The sequence below is a fragment of the Malaclemys terrapin genome, chromosome 10, assembly GCF_027887155.1.
Source record: "Malaclemys terrapin pileata isolate rMalTer1 chromosome 10, rMalTer1.hap1, whole genome shotgun sequence".
Classification (NCBI taxonomy): domain Eukaryota; kingdom Metazoa; phylum Chordata; order Testudines; family Emydidae; genus Malaclemys; species Malaclemys terrapin.
In genome coordinates, this window is record NC_071514.1 from 74,676,791 (window position 1) to 74,700,084 (window position 23,294).

A 23,294-nucleotide genomic window follows, 5' to 3' on the forward strand; every position below is an offset into this window, starting at 1 on the left:
ATATCAGCCTGAATTAAAAAATAAACAAAACAAAACCACATGACTTTGTATTTGGTTAGCATTCATAGGTTATGCAGACTTTAATAAAGAAACTTCAACAATTTCTTCTTTGTTCTGTATTGATACAGAACTCATTTTTGTCAGTCTGTCATGTTTTATTGTAGTGTATGTCTTTGCAACATTCTATTCATATCTCTTAACATTAAAATATCTTGGTCTACCAAGCTATCACATCTAATGAAAACTAAACCATTAAATTATAGGCTCAAGTACACATACTTGTGCTAGCTCTGTGAGAGTTAGCATGAACATAAATAGCAGTGTTGTGATAGCATAGGTAATGGCAGTGAAGGCATGGCTGGGCTGTGCCAAGTATGTACCCACTGGTTTCAGGTGGGATTATACTCAGTACATCTCAACCTTGACTCTACTGCTGCTGCTACCCATGTTACTGCAAATACACTGCTATTTATACTCATGCTAGCTCGTCTCAAACTAGTGCAAGTATGTATACATGAGCTGGGGGAATCACATCCCTAGCTCATAGTGCGGACATAGCCATATAGCATCTATGAAAACAAAGACAGCTATGGGCTATTGTTCAATACTGTGGATGATTTGGAAAACTGAATACTTTTCTAGCATGGATGCAGTCTTTCTACCACTGCCCTAGGCTGTGATATTAAAATGACTCCTGGATGCCAAGTCTGTGTGTAAAGTAGTTTAATCTGGTTTACTGAATATACTTTCTTGGTTTGAATTTTATGGTTTGAGCTAGATATGAGGTCAACATGAAGTAGTTTTCAGACTTGTCAGTCTGTATGACAAGTGCCTCAACCACTGCTGAACAGTAGCTTTCAGATATAATGGGGTTTGCCATTCATCACATAGCCAACTCCCCCAGGGTAACAACTAAAATTAGTACAAGAGGAGGAAAGAAAATGCAACAAAGACCAAGTCTGGTGTATTTGAGTGTTTCCGGTAATCTAATTCTTGCATGATCCTCCAAACAGGAGTGTCAATGATGACTAGTAACTAATGTTATTTCAGTAAACATCTATGAAAATGTAAGTTGAATCTTATTCACTAAATAAAAGGTACTTCCCTCTCTCTGTAGAAGAGGGTTCAGAGAGGCACTTAATCCAGCCTTGGGAATTCCTGTTCGTCATCTGCATTTCTGTCTCCTGCTCTCTTACCTTTTCTACTGCTATTCATCTATTCAGACTTGCATCTCCGTTTTAATTAGTTACCATAATCACTGCCTTAATCAGCCGTAGGGATCTCTTTACCCTCTCCTCAGCCTCCAGAATTTTGGATCCCTCATCTTCCCTGAGCTGGAGGAAGAGGAATCTGTTAATAATTGAGACTATTTCAGAAGTATTATACATTGCTAGTACCTTTACTCTGACCGCTGCAGTCATTGGCAGAATATGCCCACACTCTCAAAAAGAAGAGGCAGTACCTGAAAATGAGAATATATAAGTAAACTGTACTGTTAACCTTAAAATAAACAAAACCCAGATTGTGTTTTCACTAGTAAGGAGACTTACATGCTTGCAAAATGTGGTTGGGGAATATCTACACTTCAGAAAAATGTAGGATTAAAGTCAGAAGATAAGGCCAAAATTATTCTTGGCACATCTAATGGTCAGAATGCACAACAGCTTGGGCTGATGGCTAGAATTAATTCATAAATAAATATAGACATTTCCATCTTCTCCTAAAAGTGTTATCCTAGACCCAGTTTCAACATCTGTTAATATTTTCCTATAATATAGGAGCCATTTTCTTTTTTTTAAAATTAAAAATAAAACCCATCCACTAGTTGCAGTTCAGTGAATTTAGAATAGTGCTGCTCTTTCTCAGTCCCAAGAGCCATATGGTTAGATGTACATCCACAGTATTGCAGCTCTCTTGCAAAATTCAGATTTATTGAATGGCATCATTTCAGGTTTTCCTGTAACCTCAGGAGTCATATTTTTCCACCTGAGTCAAAGCTGTTCTGTTATCACGAATAAAAGTAGATGATGAGGGATATAGCCATATAAGGCTAAATTGTGATACCTTTATTCACGTTTGGTAACACTTTACCCTGAAAATAGTCCCGTTGGCCTCAATGGGACGTCACATAAAATAGCCTCTCTCACACGGAGTATAAATTATCACAATCTGGCCCAAAATAATTGAAGAGAGTGGGGTAGGACTCATTACCATTTGCAATTACTGCACATTGAAAAAGGGATAAAACGATATTGCAGTCCCCTCCACTCAGCAATAAGATGGGACTGGATAGCATGGCATGGATCGCTTGGTAATTGTCCTGTTCATTTTCCCCTGAAGCATCTGGCATTGGCTTCTGTCGGAAGACAGGATACTGGGATAGATGGACAGACCCAATATGGCCATTCTTATATTTATGTTAAGCTGTTTTTAAGGCAGAAATCATGTGGGGAGAGGGAGAAGAGATGAAAAGGGCGGGTGGGGGAGTGAGAGACCGTGAAACATTAAGTCCTTCCTGAACAGTGAGACTGAGACACAGCATTCATGGAATAGTATGAAGCACAAAAAGAAATTGAATGGAGGAAAAGCTGGCTTCAAAATTATATGAAACTTGTAAGCAAATGTAAAGTCGGCCAGCAGAAGGGGAGAAAATGGAAGCAGTTAAGGGAAACTACTGTACCTTCTCTATTTTCCAAGGAAAACTAGGTGTGCAACCTAGTTATTTATAGGTAGCTTTAACATTTCTGTTGTGGTATGAAGCTTGTTTCCTGTCTTAGATTTGTAAAGTTAATGTTTAATACTATGCATATGGATGTTGGTGAGAGAGAGGGTTAAAGTGGGTAATTTATTGATTTGTACACTCAGATTTAACAGATCAAAACACTTTTATGGTGTGAAAGAACAAGATCATGCTTGACTTGTCCCTACCTGCCAATCACGTCACAGAATCCCCAGCAGCAAAATCCTTTCGATGACAGTGGGTTCCGGAGTTCTTTCTCTTTTGAAATTATATTTTTGTTCAAATTGTTTTGCTTGGTAATGCTTGAATGAAAGGGGAAACACTTCATAATGGTAACTGACTTGACAGATCTGCTTAGCCTTCAAGGCAGTCAAGTTGATCTGTTGTTCTTTTTATTTTTTCTTTCTGTGATGTAAGTTATATTAGCTTTGGGACATGTAAATGGTAAAGAATGCTTTTGCTTCCTCTAATATTTGTCGTGTCACAGGCTGTTCATATTAATAGATGGTCAACCTCATGAATTTTTATATAATTACCCATCACTCATATTTTTCCTTTGTAAAGATAATGATAGGTTTTTAAAAATATCTGCAATGAAGATTGAGGGAAATTTTTGCCCTTTTCTTGAATTTTGTGGTCGGTATTCTGAATGTAAAAGAGCACTCTAAAGCAATCTTAATAGTTGTGAAATAATGCTGCTGTTTGTTATCCATATTAAAATTAGGGTAGGACGGAGGAAGAAGAAAGTTCAGTAATAAAAACAAGAATAACAGAAACTAGTATGACTTTTCTCCTAATTGATTCTAAAACATTTTAATTTACCTTTGGAAAGGATTGTCATGGAAAGGATATACTTTATCCTCATTGTTATAAGTAGTTATTTGTGGTATGGTATTGCCTGAGGCCACAGTTGAGACAAGAGCCCTATTGTGTTAGGATCTTTACAGACACACAGAAAGGTTACAATATAAATAGACAAGATACACAAAAGGTGGGTGAAAGGATGTATTATACCCTTTGACAAAGGGGGAACTGAGACACAGAAAGTAAGTGACCTGTCTCAAGTCACATAAGCAGTTTGCAACTTCCTCACAATCTTGAATGAAGGAGCTGCCACTAGCATGAAAGGTGATCATACCTCTGAAAGAGTACTTCCATTGGTAATAAAAGCAAATGCTTGCTCAATGAATTTTGTCCTTGAGTCTCCAGGCAGAGGCCATTGCCTACTTTGCATTACAGCACATCATGCTTAGCACCCTATTGAATACCTGTGGGTACTTTATCATCCAATGGTTCGTGAATCAGAAAAGAAACTATAACCATGACAGCACATCCTGCCTATTATCGCTTGGTTTCCAAAAGCCTGATGAGTCTGAGGCCTTGGCTACACTCGGGAATTCACAGCGCTGTGAAGCGCAAGTGTAGTCGCGCCGCCAGCGCTGCGAGAGAGCTCTCACAGCACTGTATGTACTCCACCTCTCCGAGGGGAGTAGCTTGCAGCGCTGTGAGCGAGCGTGCAGCGCTGCAGGCTCTGATTACACTGGTGCTTTACAGCACTGCACTCGTGCTCGGGGGGTGGGGGGGGCGTTTTCACACCCCTGAGCGCAGCAAGTTGCAGCGCTGTACAGCGCCAGTGTAGCCAAGGCCTGACTAATTCTCCTCTTGCTTGCTCTCTGATTAAAGGCCTTAGTTGAATTTTGTATGGGCCTTGAGTTTTGGAGTTATTACATGTTCTCTCAGAATATAGTCAAAAATATCCTCCAGAGCTAAAATGAATAGTATTCATCGGCTTCTGTTTTATTTTTTTCTCCTCTGCCTTCTCTTTAGCACTGGATTCCCAAATCTCTTTTCCTGAAAACTTAAATAAGTGAAAGTGAGGCTATTAAATTTTCCTTCAGAAGCATTCAAACATACTAAGGTTTCTTATCCTATAGTTAAGCTCAACAACTCTGGAATGGGTCCCTTTATACTACTCAGTCCCTCTGATACGTTGATAGTTTTCACTTGAAGAATCTAGGAATTCCCTGAGAAAAAGAAGTTGCTATTCTAGGAACCATTACAGCCACTGGAGACCTCACAGAATCTGCACCAAACTCTTGAACCAGATCAGACTTTGCTTCAAATGTTATCATCCCAGATTACTGTTTTTAGGAAATAACCTCCTCCTACACTACGTGCAACATCTTCACGAATGTTTTATATTCTAGAATGGGTGGCAACACATCTTTAAAATGCCAAGATCAGTGAAGATGCACCTTCAAAAATTGGTACTAAGAGCAGTTCATCATTCAATATTGGCACCATTTACATTACTGGTCCTGTTTCCAGGACCTTCTTTGGTTTCCTCTTCAGTGTTGTATTTACCTACACTATTTTCAGATAAGGGGCAAATTCAGGCATCTCCTATGAATTAATGCATATCATCCGGGATATGTGTTATAGTATAGGAGTACTTGTGGCACCTTAGAGACTAACAAATTTGTTAGAGCATAAGCTTTCGTGGACTACAGCCCACTTCTTCGGATGCATCCTGTTCTTTTTGCGGATACAGACTAACACGGCTGCTACTCTGAAATGTGTTATAGTATATCATCTCCTGAGTGAGATTGATGGGGGAACAGCAAAGCTGATCAGTTTTGGTGTTCCTACCATGAAAGATAAAACATACCACAAGAGGGAACCTTGGCACAACATATTAGTTAAAATAACATTTTTGTTAGTATTTAATTGCATCATTTTTTTTAACTTGTTTCTAGTGGAATTATTTTAATGGAATTTACCACTGGTAGGAAAGTGAGCTACTTCATGAGCCAGTCTTTGCTACAGAGCTGTATGAGACAATGTTCTGATCACAACAAAAGTGTTTCCCAATGTTGGGCAAACCGCACCCCCCACCGCCCATGCTGACCAGTTGCATCAGTTTTTGTATTCATCTTGCTTGCTAAAGTTTTGCATTTAAGTCTTCAATGAAAAGATTAATAGATAATTGCAGAGCATTCTGAGGAAATTACCTGGTAATTTTGTACTTCAGTCCTAAGAAGTTAATAATTACTTTAAGATTCCTTCCTGCCATTTACTTTTACTGCCAAATTGCATCTGATAGTGTCTCTCTAGCTATGCATGATAAAAGAGAAAAGGATGATTTACCACTGAGTCTTATGTATGTCTTGAAATAAGATTAGGAATTTGTGGTGTCTTGTTGCAAGATTTGTATTTAGCTATGTATCTGTACCATATGTTTTATATTTCAGTTTCTGGTATTTTAAGTTCCTTTTTATTCTTTGTAATTATGTTTTAACACTTGCCTCTATTTGCTTCCTTTTCAAAACGTATTTTAAAAAGAATTCCATGATAATGACTGATTCATTGTAAATCTATATTTCAACATCTAGAATTCCTCCTTTTCCATTATGGGCTATAATGCATTTTCTTTAACCACCCTTTTGTACTCGCAAGCTAATGAACCTGACACCTCAGCCTTATTGTGCTTTGATCTCATGATGACAGACACTGCAGGTGCGGGGGGTGGGGCGGGAGGGAGGTTGAAGACTGCCCTAATATTCAATGCCATCTTAACAACTGAATGACTTTCCATTGAGCAACCATTGCCTTGGGATACAGGTGCAAACAGTTTATAGTGAAGGGGAAAAATTCTTTGACAGCAGGTAGCTACAGGGATTAAATGTCTGCATTTGAACATCTGAAATGAAGGAACTATTGAAAAGGAATGGTCAGAATCCTTTTAAAAAAAACCTTCTGCCTCAGGTCAAATAGAATGCCACTCCATATTTGTTTTCTCAAGCAGATTTCTTCATTTGACCTTTGCTATTCATTGTCAATTTTTATAATCCCAAGTGCTCTCTTCCATACACAAAAGAAGCAATAATCAAATAGTCTCTTATGTTTTAAAGAATTTTATTTTAAATAGGTACTTCATAGGCATTTTTAATAAACCTTTTTTCACCTTGTCCGATTTCAATCTTTTTTTTATACCCAATGCAGTTTACCTATGATAAGCATTTTTTTTTTCTAGCCATATAAGCAAAATGCCCTGAGACAATTGAAGAATTTATTTTAGGGAGTTTAGACATAATTACGATATCAGTAATATGAAGTACAAGGAGGCACATTCGCCAATTCCCGCTCTGTTCTGACACCCTGAAAAGAATTTTTTTTCTTTTTTGAAACCTGTATATAATGTTTCTCATGCTATTTCAAAGTCTTCTGACTGCTGCTTGCTGTCTCAGATTATGTCTGAGCCACTGACACCACCAAGCTTGTTTTGAAAAAGTCCAGCTTTTCTTGTTTTTCTTTGTTTGCTTCCGTTTGATTTTTAAAATCAAACCTCTCTGGCATTATAACAGTAAAAAGGAGATTATCTTTTTGTGTCCTATGCTTTGAGATTGGCTAAAATGCATTTGCCATGTTGGGTGGTGAGCTTCTTATTTTCCTTCCTCTCTCCTTTATAATTTTTTTTTTTTAAATAAAGCATGTAATGTAAACACCAACTTTCCAATCATATAAGTGCTTTGAGCTCTATATAAAATTGCTATATAACACCTGGGTGGTATTAATATTCCTTATTAAATAACTACATTTTCAAAGTGTAAAATGGAGTTTTTAATTGAGCAATGCTACTGAAGTCAATGGCACTCTCTCAGATAAAGCCACGTGCAGTGCTTTGAATCATGTACTTCACGTAGAAGCAGAGAAGACATTACTTTTGTTATGAATCAACACCATTAACCTTTTTCTAAAATTTTCTGCAAAGCATTTGTAGTGCTTTTCCTGAACTTTTCTTCTGTTTTTGTTTTTGTTTTGTTTTGTTTTTTTCTTTTCTTCTTCTAGTGGTTCGACCAGAATTGGGATGTCGGGAGCTTGTTACAAGAAACCTCTCCAAAATTCTTCCAGGTCTCTGTCACGATGTAACAGACTGGGTTGAAGGCACCAGAATAAAAGCATCTCAGCTTCTGTTTATATTGTTGCTACATGCAGAGGATCACATTACACAGCATATGGAGCTACTGCTTAGAACTTTGTACCGAGTATGCTTAGATGAAGAGAATAATGTGGTTAGAAATGTAAGTTTGACTTTTTTAGATATCTACAATACCCTAGAGACCCAATCTTAAATAGTCTTGAGTGTGTCCTGTATGGGGCTACTTCCTTCAGTTCTCACTGAAGTCTAGGGGAGGAGAGGGAAGTGCTCAGGATTGGGTCCATATGGCTTAAATTAAACTATTTTTAATGAACTGAAAATAAGTAAAATGATATTTTAAAATTTAACATGTTGGGAAAAGTCCCCATCCTGTAATTGGGCTCAAAGGAGCATTCGACACACAAACAATTAACAACATGAGTGAACTGGGCCTATAATTTCTCTCCCCTCTCGTTTCTTTCAAGGGTCCTAAACTGATGAGTTGCCATCTCACTCTTCCCACAGGATATAAAATAATGTTACAATTGCCACTTGTTAATAGAGCTTTGAATTTCTTTTACAAAATGTTTCAAAGAAATATTGTTATGGGAAAAGATGATGCTAGTGATTATGTTGAACTCAGTAAGAGTTTTGCCAGATGCATGATCAAGACCCCCAGTAGTTTTAAATGTTTTTAGGGAGGATGTTAAACATTTTGTAGATTTTATGTGTATTTGTTACAATAAATTTTATTTTTGTATGATTCGTGTGAAGACCAAAACTGAGACTATTTCACCTCTGATGCCAACAAGTGAAGCATTAACAGCCTCTTAAAAATCATAAGCAGCAGATTTAAGTGTCAATGCCTTGGGGCAACACATTCCATTTTAAAAATATGTGCAGTTCATGCCCTTTCTAGTTAATTTCACTTGTTATCTCTTAGTGCATAATCTAACCATAACATTAAGGTATGTTTATTTCGTCTGATTGCCATCAGTGTTCAGATACATCAGTTATACAAGTAAATGCTTCCTTCCCACTGTTGTGTTTAGACAAGAAATAGAACACTTTTTCTAATAGATTTATGTAAGCCAGTGCCTTAAAATACACAGTTCTTATTGATTTTTATCAACAGGCAAAACTTTTATAGATTAACAGTCATGGCTGCATTTACAAAATAATTAAACCAATTTTTTCAAAGGGTATAAAGGACAGATTTTTTAAATAATTTTAAGAACTAAATCTTGTTCCCGTTTATTTCTTTTTACTGCCACCAGAACACACGAAAAATAAGCTGTAGCAAAAAGTTCCATTGCCAATTTCCAGGTTTTGTTACTTTCACATATACTGGCTGCAGATAGTCCAGGCAATGTCAACAAAGGTTGGTTTTCCAAATCAAGCTTCTATATGGGTTAGTGCTATGATTGAAGCCAAATGGAGTCTGGATCCCATTTCTTATCCTTACTTCTCTCTGCACCCTCTGCATTCCTTCTCTTCTCACAGACTGCACCCTCCTCCCATATACTAGATTTTAGATCTCTTCACACCCATTCTCTCCACATGTCTGGTCCTGAGCCATACCACTATAGGCTGAAGTTGAGTCTGTTCTCACAAGCTAAGCAGAGGTGCACCTGATCAGTACTTGGAGGAAGAAAAACTCAGAATGCTGTAGGAAGCAGTACTGGTAATTCAATTAGGGGCATTCTCTGCCCCGTGAGTCATCACTGAACCAATGCCTGAGCATTGGGTTAGGGGATTCTAAGGGTATGTCTACACTGCAGTTAAACATCCATGGTTGGCCTGTGTCAACTGACTCGGGATCGAGCTGCGGGGCTGTTCAGTTGCTGTGTACACGTTCAGGCTTGTGCTGGAGCCTGGGTCCTGGGACTCCTCTGCATGCCAGAGAGGGATACATAGTACTTGGCAGCCCTGCTAGCTACAAGAATGAAAGATTGAAAGCAGCAGGCTCTTCCTGTATGGAGTACACAATGCTATCACTAGGCTGCCGCGTATACTTGACTCCTCCGCATGCCAGAGAGGGATACAAAGGTGCTTCTCTAAAACACAGTTTTGAGAAGAGTGTGAATGCAACAAAAAATGGATTACTTCTTTTTTGAGTTGGTTATATTTTTATATATATAAAATAAAAATCAGGGTGGGGGCAGTGCCTCAGACCAGTTTTTGCAGTGGTCGGGGGGGACCATGAACCAGCCACAAGTACTCCTGTTCTTCTTTTTTCAGGAAATCTGGGACATCTGGTCACCCTAAGCTAGAGATCTATTACACTGTGCTTTACAACTTTCTCATGAAAGTTTGAGTCTGATGCTGAGAAGGGTGCTTGCATGCCTTATTATGAGCTTTCTGAACACATGTCAAGAAAATTTTTTCAAGCATGTAGTCATTACTGAGTGAGCGGAAAGGCCTATAAGCCAATTGCTGAAGTATTTAAAAAACAGCTGGAATCCTAAAAAGAGGAAGGGCCAGGATATGATGAATGGTCTTTGTGTTTTCAAAATAATCCTCAAGTTATATTTATTCTCTTTTACAGTGTGTGAAAGCAGCAGAGTTGATTGGAACATTTGTTAGCCCTAAGGTATCTCTGAAGTTACTGATGTCAGCCCTTGAAAAAACACCTATGCCTTCTTATCTCATGATTCTAGCTGCAGTGATACGAGGTTGCCCAAGACAAGTCTTAAAGCCTCATTTGTCTTATCTTGCCAACACACTCTCACAACCTGAGATCTGTCAGCGATCTGAAGAGGTAAGGATAAATGGAAAATCCAAAACAGCCAGGACTTAGACCACTGGTTCTCAGATTTTAAGTCTTAGCATACCAAATCTAAAAGCCAAAAGTGATTGGCAAACCACTTTTGTTGTTTTTAAGTGTATTCATACTATACTTCAAATCCACCTGGGTGCCTCCTGATTGTGGCCCACATACCATAATTTGCGAACCACTGAGTTAGACTGTACCTTACCTTAATATAACTTTATTTTTTTCAATCTGCAAAATTGTGTGTAAAATTTTCTAAAGTGACAAGTCCCCTTTTCGTACCATGGAAATACCAAAATAATAAAAGTTCTGTTTAAATTATTGTGCAAACAAGTCTTTCATTTGTGATTGTCAGTTTGCACACAGTCTTGCATATGATCAGTTCAGACTACACTGGGTTATTTAGGTCTTAGTTAATATTGTTATAAGATATTGATATTTTCCCTGACATCAGAACTTCAAGTTATCTACATTAGGCTAACTTTCTGCTTTTAAACCTATGAACATCATTCCCATGTACTGCAGTGGGAGTCAATTGGATTAATCCGAAAGCACCATTTGGCCCTTGTTTTGATAAGTTCATCGTGTACAGAATCCAAACAAATGAATGTACTTTGACCCTTCCCAGCCCTGCAGTCCAGCTAAATAAAAATGATTGATACAAAGCATTTTCTTGGCAATAGTGATTGGCATGTTATATTTCACAAAGTGAAGTGCTTCCTTTTATTAATGCTAGTTTTTTTGGATATTAATATTTGATTTTTAAAAGGCAATGGTCAGTATGTTTAAATGTGCATTTAGGAACACTCTTTGCAAAAAAACTTTAGGATTTAAGCTTCCTAGGTTTGGGTTCCTTCATCCTAAAAATGCAGGATGAAGACACTTCCAACATGATAAAATTGCTCTTATGCACACACATAACTAACGTGCAGTAGATGGATTTCATGGGATGTGAGCCTGAAGGCAGTTCTTACTATACTATTTTGAAGTGCCTGTATTCTTTGTGAGCCATATAGTTAAAGTGATGTGTACAATTAATTAGCATTAAGGCATTGCATGTATTTTTTTTTTCCTTTGGTGTACTTCCTCTCCTGTTACATACAGAATAATTAACACAGGCGAAGGAAATGTAACTGTTCACCTGAAAGAGTTCAGCTGAAAGGACCCTTAGATCTCAGTATCTTGACCCTTTCAGCTTGGTGTATGACAGTTTCTTTCTCCAATATGGAGTGGGCTCTCTAGTGTAACAGTTGAAATTACAGAAATTCAGGAGTTCTTCACCCCTTTCTTCTGTTTCTGGATCTGCAACGTGTTCTGTTATTGGTATACAAGAAAAATCCATACAGTCTACCAAGCCTTCTTAATTAAAATTCTAGCTTTCTTTCCAGCAGGAGTTTGAAATGTTAAGTCTCTGCCCTTAGAATGACTAGCAGGGGATCTTCAGGGATATGCAGTTGGCCAATACCTTGTCTCCAGAAGATTCTTTGTAGCCTATTGTCAGATTTATAATTCCTTTTAAGAAGATTATTCTAGTGTTACAGGATCTGTTTAATTCTCCCTTTGAGACAGTGTAGTTCTTTGAGTCCTTGTTTTAATGGAACGTGTTTCAGTGATGCTTAGAATGCTCAGAATTGGCCTTAATCACACTGAAATACATTATTCTTAGGGATCTACTCCACTGGAAGCACCACCTCCGGGTGTTCAAGCAATGAGTCCATAGGACAGATCTGCAAAAAGTGCCACGTGATCTTCTATAAATTTAACTCTATTAGACAATATAGAGAGTAGACAGACCCACATTCATCTGTCAGTGCAGCTTTTGGCTGAATTGTCCTAACTTTTCTATTTGAGAAATAATTCTTCTCTATCATCGTGAGAGAATGCTATATAAATTACCTCAGATAAATACCATTTATAGGTAAGAGTATTCTCAAGTTTTATTTATTTTCTTTTTGGAAGTGGAGCTAACCAGTCGTACGACAATGGTCTCTTTCACTGATAGAGTATAGCAAATCATGGAACGTCTGCCTACTGTGGTTTTCTATGCTTTGTTACAGAAGACTTGCAGACTGACAAGAATTTTGAGTGAAATTCTGGCCCCTTTGAAGTCAATGGCAAAACTCCCATTGACTTCAGTGAGGCCAGGATTTTATGCATTATGTTGTAATAATTAGGTGGGAGACAAACCTTCAGGTTTCCTTGTTTCTGTGTATTTCAGTATCACTATGCTACTTGATATGTTCAGAAATTTGAACAACATTTGAAATTGGCACAGCAGAAACATTAGAAGTTAAAAGCAACAGAGGGTCCTGTGGCACCTTTGAGACTAACAGAAGTATTGGGAGCATAAGCTTTCGTGGGTAAGAACCTCACTTCTTCAGATGCAAGTAATGGAAATCTCTAGAGGCAGGTATATATCAGTGTGGAGATAACGAGGTTAGTTCAATCAGGGAGGGTGAGGTGCTCTGCTAGCAGTTGAGGTGTGAACACCAAGGGAGGAGAAACGTTTCTCCTCCCTTGGTGTTCACACCTCAACTGCTAGCAGAGCACCTCACCCTCCCTGATTGAACTAACCTCGTTATCTCCACACTGATATATACCTGCCTCTAGAGATTTCCATTACTTGCATCTGAAGAAGTGAGGTTCTTACCCACGAAAGCTTATGCTCCCAATACTTCTGTTAGTCTCAAAGGTGCCACAGGACCCTCTGTTGCTTTTTACAGATTCAGACTAACACGGCTACCCCTCTGATATTAGAAGTTAAAGAGTTCCATTTCAGGATAAGATGTAAATCTTCCTAGGAACCCCAAAATTCTTTAATGTATTTATCCAGCATATAGCAGTCATTGTGTGACTAGCAGGATGATCCTTAATTTTTCTTTACAGGACAAGGTAACCACTTCTACAAGCAAAAAGCATGGGAAGAGAGTGTTAATTTGTTGCTTTCAAAAAAATGCCCCATCAGTCATTATAAAACGGAGTGCATTGTAGAGTCTATGTTTGGAACAATAAATGGCATCCGATTTAGCAGGATATGTAGAATTTATCTTATTTATTACTGTCATCTACTAATACCTGACTTTTAAAGAGGATTGTGTCAATTTTACTGGCCTGTGACAGAAAGGGTGTCTAACGTTGTCTAACAAAACTCACACATTTAATGCTTTTTGTTTGTAGATCTTTTATATGGAACAATTGCTTTGTTGCGTACAAGCGATAACTGAAGTGTGCCAGGAAGACTGCAAAGAAATTAGCCTGCAGCTAATGAAAGTTTTGGTGACAATAATGGCAATATCACGCACCGAACATCTTCATGAAAAGGTGACACTAACTGTGAATGGGTGTTTTAAATGAGTAAAATCCTGGTTGGTTGGTTGGTTGGTTTGTTTTTACTATTGGTAAGACGATTTTGTCTAAATGTAATGTAAGTAACCTCTATAAATTTCCCTGCTCTTAGGCTTCAAGCCTTGCAAGCGCTTAACTCAGAGCTGAGCAGTCAAGATTAAAGAGTTCAGAAGATTCAGTCAATGTGTGGCCCCAGGGGCGCACATAGAATGCTATAAACGCTGTCTGTCTGCTCATTCATTTCTCCAAAAGTTCCTTTGGTTTTAGTTTGAGTAAAGACCCTTACTGAAATACCTAGAGCCAGATCTTTGACTGGCATAAATCGTTGTAGCTCAATTAAAAACATGATTTATACCAGCCGAGGATCTGAACCGTAGGACAGTAGTGGTTTCATTTATTTATTTTTACAGTTCTTTCAAGTTCAGCATATTCTGTCTATTGTTGCAAGAGTGAGAGGTTGGCATGGACTAATTATCTTAGCATAGGAGTGAAACTGTGGAATTCCTTAGTTCTTAATTGCAGCTCTGATTTAGGACTTTGGTCTTGAGCAAGTCCTTAAACTTTTCTGTCCCCAGCTATCTTCACAGGGCTGTTGCTAAGGTTGCCTAATGTTTTGAAAGCATTCTGAGGATTTAAGACAGCTGTATAAGAGAGTATTATTGTTAGTCACCAGTCCAGACACTGAAATTTCCTGTTTTAATATATCAAGCAGCTCTAAGGTGTTCTGTAACTCTGTTATTTCCTGATTCTCTTACCAGAAGCTCCTCATAACTGCTGTGCTCTTCTTCTAGAGGATTTTTGTTTTGTTTTTCTTTTTAAAAAATCCCTAATTATTATCATCATATGTAGTACACTATAGTCATATAGTGCCTTTCATCCCAGGATCTCAAATTGCTTATCAAACATTCAATTAAAGTCTTATAACACCCTTGTGAGGGAGTCAAATCCTATTTTATTACAAGACAGGTAGGTATTATAACCACTTTTATGTAACACTTTTAAAGAGGGGAATTCTTATCAGAAGATGCATTACTGACTATGAATATCTTCTAAGATCAAACAACTTTTTATTTTAGGCATCATAAGTTAAGCATCCACAGGTTAGACTCTTCACCCAGTTCACTCTTCCTGTTAGAAATTAATCTAACTTTCTCTTTTAAAGATAGCAGTGAAAGTCCCTCAGAATTTTCCTGTTTCATCTAAGTCCTTCTCAAAGATGCCCAAGGAACAAATTTTCCCCATTGCATCTCTATTCCCAAAAAGTCAACATTTCTCAATTGTATGCCTAAACTGATGAGTCCATGAGGCAATACTGTCTGGCCTGGAGACTAACGTTCAGAAATCTGTTTTACTATAATGTGTAGCTAAAGAAGATTATAACAGCTTGATTCAGCCACAATTTTTTCACCAGGCTAGAAAGAAATTCAAACCGTCTAAACATATTCTCCTCGCAATATTGTTTTTGACTCAAAGCAAGCTCTCCTATATATGCACAAGTGGCCAGTAAAGCATTATAATTGCATCCCGGAAGGGGAAGAGAACTAAATAAGGGAAGTTTGGGCTGTACCATTTGATTATGGTGGCCTTTTGCTTTCATATCCTTCCACGGCTTCAAATGCAAAATCTCCAAAGTTGCCTGTAGAGAACCATGAACTAGTCGAGAGATGCCTTACTTGAGCTGCTTTTTATTTTGCCACATCAAGGACTCTGTTGTGGTGAGATGAACAGGAATCTTTCCTTTAAAGGTGTTCTCCTGAATAACACACTGTCATAAAGAAACTACAGAACCAAACCTTTAATGTTGGGAGAAGGGGTTCATCTGAAGGGAAAAGGTAACCCCTAAAAAGGACCTCAAATCCAAGATTGTTAGTCTTCTAGACCGGATATTGATGAAAAAAGCAAAGAAGTTTTGCAGAGAGTCATCCTGGTGAAGGCTGAAAGCAGGGCACCCCCAAGTGTGGTCTAAGGCAAACAATCATGTGGCATTAGGGGGGCCCTGCTTAACAATAAATTCCTTTGAGACTGGACCCAAGTTCTCTTCTGGCCACAGAAGAACAATCAAACTACTAGTCCAAAAAAATGAGTTTCAAAATGGATTTTCTGTGCTTCACCAAACATTGAGGCTTTTACAGTAGTTGACCTATTCACCTCTCATAAGAATTCTTAAGAGGTGTTGCAGTCATTCTCTAACATCAAGGACAACATCTACAGAGGCTGTGATAATAAGTAGTCCTTTTTTCTAACCATTATCTCATCTCCTTCATTCTCTTCCCCTCCTTCAAATCCTCTCCCCAAAAAGTTAAATGCCAATTAAATCAGAAAGCCATCCTTACTCACTATAACTCTGTGGTGGCCTACCCAAGTCTGTTTTGTTTTGTTTTGTTTTGTTTTGTTTTTTAACCTGCTCCTTAATTTGATAGCTGTTCTACTTCCTCTTGTATTGCTTTCAGGCATTATAGTCCAAAGACCTGTGTTTTACCAGTAATTATGGTCCTGTTACCAACAGGCTTCTTCCAAAGTGACATATCCTTTGAAAGTTAATCTGAAAGGGAGAAATGAAACAAAGCTTACACAAGTATTGAAACAAGGTGCAAGAGATTCTTTCAAACTCAAAGTCCAATTACACAAGGAGCTAATCTGGGATACATTTTTATAAACTTAATTGTGAATGGGTGAGTCCCCAAACAAAAATATTTGTATGTTACACATCTCTGCAGTTTTTGGCTACAGAATGGGCAATAGTGTGGACACGCCCACTTTCCAAACTTTGCAAATCCATAGTCCTAGAAGTAAAGCAGTTTCATGGAGATAAATTCTGGTTCTTGCATAAGACAAAGAAAATCCCCTACAATTATTAAAGGCTTTGGATATTATATTTACAGATTTTTTTTTTTCCAGTTGACTTTGGATGAAATTCTTTGTTCTCGTTAGCTTTTTTTCAGCAAGACAGATGAGATTGGGTAGTTCCAATATTTCAGGTTTGTCACAAAGACAAATATAACCTGATTTTTCAGTTACTGAGTACCTAACTCCCAACAACTTCAAAATGGGCTGCCGCTTTCAGTATCTCTAAATATCAGCCTCATAATGCTTAAGGCTATGTCAAGAATTTATTCAACTGTGGTTTGTATATCTTCAGATTCTCCTTCCCTCATTATTAATCTGTTCCACACTTAAAAGGAAGAGCATTGCTTATGTTTTGTGAAGCCCCATAAATTCTACCTTAAATGATCTAAGAATTTCAATATATTTCTTGTGTATTTCTTCCAAAACCTCCACAAAGTACAATAAAATGCTTTTTTTACATAATGCATTTCATGCTTTGTGCCCTAGGCTGCTATACAATCCATATAAACAACTCCAAAAAGCAAAATACCCTATTGAAATAGTTTGTCCATAGAATACAAATGGCTTACAACTAGCTTAAAAGTAGAACTATGTTGCTCTGAGAAGAGTTCCTTATTCAGGATCAAAAGATCTTGTGAATATACCTGAACCTTTGAATTACTAAACCTCCAGGTTATTATTTAAGGAGGCTGCAGAGATACACTGGTGGGGCATCAATGATTCTCTCATGTGCTTCTAATTGTAAGAGAATAGTGCACTCTACTCTTCATACTTACTCGCTTTTAGCTCCTCTGCTGATCAGTTAGCGATGGCACTGATTTCTTTGTGGGAGGCAGTGAAGCCTAGTGCATAGAGCTTTGGACTGTGACTCCGAGATCTGGATTCTATGCCCAGCTCTGCCGCTGGCCTGCTGAGCGACCTCAGGCAAGCCATGTCACCATGTTGTGCCTCGGTTTCCCCATCTGTAAAATGGGGATAATGATACTGACCTCCTTTTGTAAAGTGCTTTAAAATCTATCAATGACAAGCACTAAATAAGAGCTAGATTTTACATTATTTACTTGTCCTATAGAAAATGGAGACTGGCCATCAACTAAGCACCATGAAAATGGGGTAAGACCACCTACTAAGCACTATACTAAGCACAGTGCTTAGTTGGTGGTCCTCCATTTTCTAGATGGATGGAACTCATTTCAGCCATCAGATAGCAGCTCTGTTAGATCAATACTGAACTTGTCCAGATTTGAACTGGTGATATAGCGGTTTAAAGGCTTTATATTCCTATACCACTCTTGTGAGTCATCTAGTCCTTTCATCAGGTCCATTTTGATTGTTGGTATGAGGATAATTCAGCATTTGTACTTACAGGTAGGTCTATGTCACTTTGAATATTTATAGAAATTAAAACCCTTGCCGGTTTTCTTAAGAGACTCAGTCAAATGTATTACAAGGCTGTGAAGCTAATGCTGCACATTTGCCTATCTGTGGATTTAATGTGTACCCTCCTATGTTACTAGCACAAATGGAAAGTTTGAACAGTTTATTGTAAACCATCTGTGAACAATGCTTCTATTGTATCCTTGACTGGAATTACATCATTTTGTACTTTATTTTTTTTTCATGGAAAAAGGAAAAGTTTGTTGTGATTGTTTATATATGGAATGATAGACAACGGTTTTGATCTCGGATACACAGCTGTGTCTTGTGGAATGGTATGATTTATTTACAGGTCAACAAAAATACTTTAGAACACAAGTATTGAATAATTTTGACTAGAATGCAAAGATCCTACAGAAAGGAGCAATCCATTGTCTTGGGTGCAGGCAAAGTTGCTTAAAGTATAATCTTTGTACTTAGCAAATCCTGCCTTTTCTAAAATCTTTTCACATCTGGCACTTCCATAATGACTTGTCAGGCCAGCGATCTATCTTCAAAATTCTAAAGGGGCCAGACACCAGAACAGTTGAGTACAGTTTAAAAACAGCAAAACAAAGGCATGTAATTTTAATTGCAGTTAACTGTTTAAAGCCAAATTATGTCACCCATATTCACATTGAATTCAGTCTTACACCATAAGTAGTCCTATTGGAGTCAGTGGGGCTCCTTGTGAAGTTAAGGTACTGCTCAATGTGAGGATATCACAATCTGGCCCATAGGGCCTGATCCAAAGCTTACTGAAGTCAGTGAGAGTGTATCCATTGACTTCAGTGAGCTTTGAATCACATCTTTAGTGGACATGTACTTTGGATAAGAGACATAAGGAGCTATAAAAGCAAACCATTTTATGCATGAATACACCTCTGTTATAGATTACTATGAAAATCCTTATGCTTTCTTGCAAAACACATAACTGTAGCTTGCATGTTCATCTGGTGTTTCTTTATTTACATGTTTCACTTTTTCCTCACTGAATTAATGGAATTGGTAACATGTAAAAATGAAGAAGGTTAATGTCAATACTGTCCCCAAACTGGCAGGAGTTTGGCAGCATGCTCAGCCTCTGGGAAGATGGAGCACCTAGCATGTTTTTCTAAAAAAACATTCTGGCTGAGCCAAGAAGTAGTAGTGATAGGCTTTGGAGGCAACCACATCCAGCTATTTTTGCTGGAGAGAGGTCACCTATATAAGTGTTTTAAGCATTATTGAGTTGCGGAGGAAACCACTACTTACCTGCATGGAAAAATAACTGTTTTACAATTTTGATTGGCTGTGAGGTCCTTTTATGTGACACTGTGAGTTTCATCAGTTTTGATGTTGCATTGCAGTGTTCTGTGTGATGTCATAGGGAAGTCAAAAAAAAATTCCATTTTAAAACTGAAGTTAACTGGTATAATACTGTGATAAACGATGTTTAAATATTGACCATGACTGCCCTATTAAGAAACCGTGAGGGTTTTTTTGTCTCTTGAATTTTCTTATATTTTATTTAAAAACTAAAAATAACTGATACTTACATATGTGCCTATGCTGTTCTCTGAATTCTTGATGGTGATGACATTATGGTCAGCTTCATCAAAAATTTCCAAAAAAGTTTTTTTAAAACCGACACTTTGGTTAACTTCACCTACTTTGGTTTTTGTTTGTTTTTAAACAGGTAGAGGCATCAATGTGTTCATTAGCTCAGGTGCAACATTTGAGTGGTTTTCTTGATCTCTATAAACAACATATAGATCAGCTTATGGAATGGGTATCTGTATCGCATGATCGCTGGAACTGCTATTCTCCAGAAGTATTCCAGTTAGATGTCATTGCCACTCATTCAGGTATGACTCATTAACCAAGGTAATGGTGATGGTAGAGATTTCTTATGTTCTACAACAGTCTCCATGCCTTTCGAACATGCTGTATTTTATAAGTTTAACATTCAGAAACTTCACAAGTTCATGATGCAAGAAAAGGAATGAAGTTTTGAATTATTTAAGGAGCGTTTCAGAATGTGTGGTCCGCCCGGAGAATAACAAACATATTCATTTAACACTTGAATTTTTAGTGTAATGAAACAACTTGTGTACTTATTTTAAACCGTATGTTTTACGTTTATGCTCCAATCCAGCAGAGCATGCAAGCAGGTGCTTAATTTTAAGCATTTGAATAATCCCATTGAAGTCAATGAGACTACCCATATGCATGAAGTTAAACACATGCCTTCGTCTTCGCAGGATTGGGGCCTTAAAAATCTGATATTCTAGAAGTATTTTTTTCTTGTTAACACAGGTAATTATTTACCTGAATGCAGCTATAAAAAAATTACCTACAAATTCATATTTTGGATAATCGCTATCTAAACTTGTATAAATAAACTCACTCAGGCATTTTGTAGAAGGGAATCTCGGTATTTTAATTTTATAAAAAATAAAATATAACCAGTTCCTTGCTCTAGCTGTTCTGATGCATAAGCTAATTGCTTATCTCAACTGAAATTGCTTGAAAAGACAGGAGTGGTGGACATTCCTCAATGGAAGAAGAATTACTTAGTGACCTTCTCACAGTGCCATCCTTAAATGTGTCATAAGGCCTTCTCTATCACCATTTCTCCTTGTCATGCATCTATGATTTTTCTAGTCTCCTGCTGGAACAGGTACCCCAACATAATTCCCCCTATTATATCTGGTAAAATCCTCTATGGTCTTTTAGGGACAAGTGGCACCATCCTAACTGTTAAGACTTCCAGTGATAAATTACTCAATCTCCCTTCATCTCCAAAAGTGCCTCAAGAAGCCTACCTGAGGTACCTCTTTTGCTTTGCACAGAGACCAGCCTCACTAAAAATTCTCCTCACTCTTAGGACTTGTCTACACATGGAGTTATTCCATAATAGCTTTTGCGCTTTGAATTCACATCTACCTTAATCCTAGTTAACTTTAAAATGTAGACTAGCCCTTCGAGGAAAAACAACAACTGTCCAATACAAATATCAAGAGGCCAACAGTCCTCCTCCTCCTTTCCCTGATTTATGGAATTTCTAGATATTTGTCTGTTTTGCTTAATGAAAAATAAATCATAAAATGTCTGGGCAAATATTTTGGCTTTCATCCATAGTGGTGATATGCTCTTTTCTGTGTTTTCTGTCTTGTCCAAAACAGCAACTCCTAGTACTATTCCCATTTTCTTTTCATTCCCACACATAATGTTGCATTTAATCAATTTAATGAGGTTTACTCCTTTCCAATTCCACCCTTTTTTTTTTTTTTTTTTAACTTTGCTGGAATTGGAATTTCTGTTGAAATAAGTGGTGTAGATTATTTTGTTCTCCATCTATTTAACTTGCTATTATCAAAATATGATGTAATGGCATTGTTTATAACAATACCTCAGGTCTAGCATAGAGCAATTCATCTGAATAATTGTTACAAAAATAAAACCTTACTTAGGGCATGGAAACTTACCAAGGTGTTTTTTATGCCCTGTGTTTAAATCTAGACATCTGAGATTATTATTTTGTTCCAAGTTTGAGACAACACACTTCCAGATACTAAGTGGTGCTGAACTTCTTTTGGAGTCTGAATACTTTAGTCAGGCAGTTCTTCATGTGACATAATATTGTTGCTCTCACTTGGATAATAGTGGAGATTTAACTGCTACTTTGGAAGAAGACTGCATCACAAGTGTTTAAACTTGACCTATACAGAAAAAGGATTTCTTGATTATGACATAATGAAAAACTTCTTTAAAAAAACCCTTTCCAAAGTGTTTTCTGCTTATGTTGGCATTAGAAATATCCGGTATTTTTGAACCTGTGTTTGCTGGAGGATTCTTTGAATGACTGGAAAATTATTGGGATAGACATCCGCAAGAAACTATAAAACCTGAGCAGTTGCTAAGGGAAAGTAGATTTTAGTCAGACTGTTCACAATCCTGTGACTAAAATAATGTTAATGAAAGCAGACATAAACAAACTCCTGATAATCACTTGGGAGAAGGGTTCTTGCTAAAAATGCAGATACCTCTCTCCTTTCAGGTAGGATTGAGGGAGCTCCTACTGTAGTTCTCTAGTTCTTCTGCAAATACAAAGAGGGCAAGACTAAGGTCTTGTCTACACTTAAGATGCTACAGCGGTGCAGAGGCACCACTGCAGCGCTTCAGTGTAGATACTACCTATGCCAACAGGAGGGTTTTTCCCATTGGCATAGGTAATCCATTTCCCCAAGAGATGATAGCTAGGTCAATGGAAGAATTCTTCCAGTGACCTACCACTATCTACATAGGGACTTTGGTCAGTTTAACTAAGCCATTCAGAGGTATGGATTTTTCACACTCCTGACTGATGTAGGTAAACAGGCCTAATTTTCTAGTGTCGATTGGCCTTAGTATTTCTGAGGTGAACACAGATGCAGAAGAATTCTTTTGAATAAAAAGACCAAAACCTTTCTGGTCTTAATCATCACAATGAATCAAAAATAGGCACAAACTTTAATTTCCCTTTTGAGGAGGCTAGCTTTAAAAATACTGGGTTAACACTGTTTGTGTATTGTTTAGGAGTGAAGAATAGATTATTTATGTAATCTCCCATGCTGAAATTTTAAAGTATTAACAGACTAGAAAATTTATTTGAAAAGTATGAACTTATTTCAAATAGAATAGTAAACTAAAACATTCATAACAATCTTCAAAATGCAAAAAGCCTGAGATAAGATAGAAAAGAGAAGAAATAGCACTTCTATAATTGTTCTGTCCAATGTTTTGAGGTTCACCATCCTGAACAAGCCCTTTTATATAAATACTTTGGAGACAGGAGACATTAAGGATCTTCTTGGTTTCTGTAAAGGAGGGCCTTCAGGGAAGAGGGGACTCCAGACCATCCTGCTGTCTGGAATCTTGGGATGAAATCATGGCCCCATTGAATTCAGTGGTAATATTATCATTGATTTCAGTCTGCAGTTAAACACCCGCAACTGGCCCATGTCAGCTGACTCAGGTTCGTGGGACTTGGGCAACAGCGTTGTTCAATTGCTGCACCCACTAGGTAGGCTGCCCATGCCCCAGCAGCTTACACTCAGGCTCTGAAAGCTACCCAGCCATCAGCATTGATTCCACCAAACATCAATACCTTCATGAGAATACTTCTTCCCCAGGTCTTCAACACCAAGGTGTAGTAAAGTTCTCCGCTAACCTCCTCACAATAGTCATTGGAAGCTTTCACTTGCTCCAAACAATATAAAAATAAGGCTGCT

At 37.7% G+C, this 23,294-nt stretch overlaps 1 protein-coding gene across 1 annotated transcript in view; it reads left to right on the forward strand.

Annotated features, from left to right (window-relative positions):
* Positions 1 to 23,294, forward strand: part of DNAAF5 (dynein axonemal assembly factor 5) — a 43,722-nt gene that overhangs the window by 4,576 nt on the left and 15,852 nt on the right. Inside the window, exons 5-8 of the mRNA XM_054042801.1 lie at positions 7,589 to 7,821; positions 10,207 to 10,419; positions 13,609 to 13,752; positions 19,718 to 19,886. Coding sequence (XP_053898776.1) covers positions 7,589 to 7,821; positions 10,207 to 10,419; positions 13,609 to 13,752; positions 19,718 to 19,886 — 759 coding nt within the window. The remainder of the gene's footprint in view (positions 1 to 7,588; positions 7,822 to 10,206; positions 10,420 to 13,608; positions 13,753 to 19,717; positions 19,887 to 23,294) is intronic.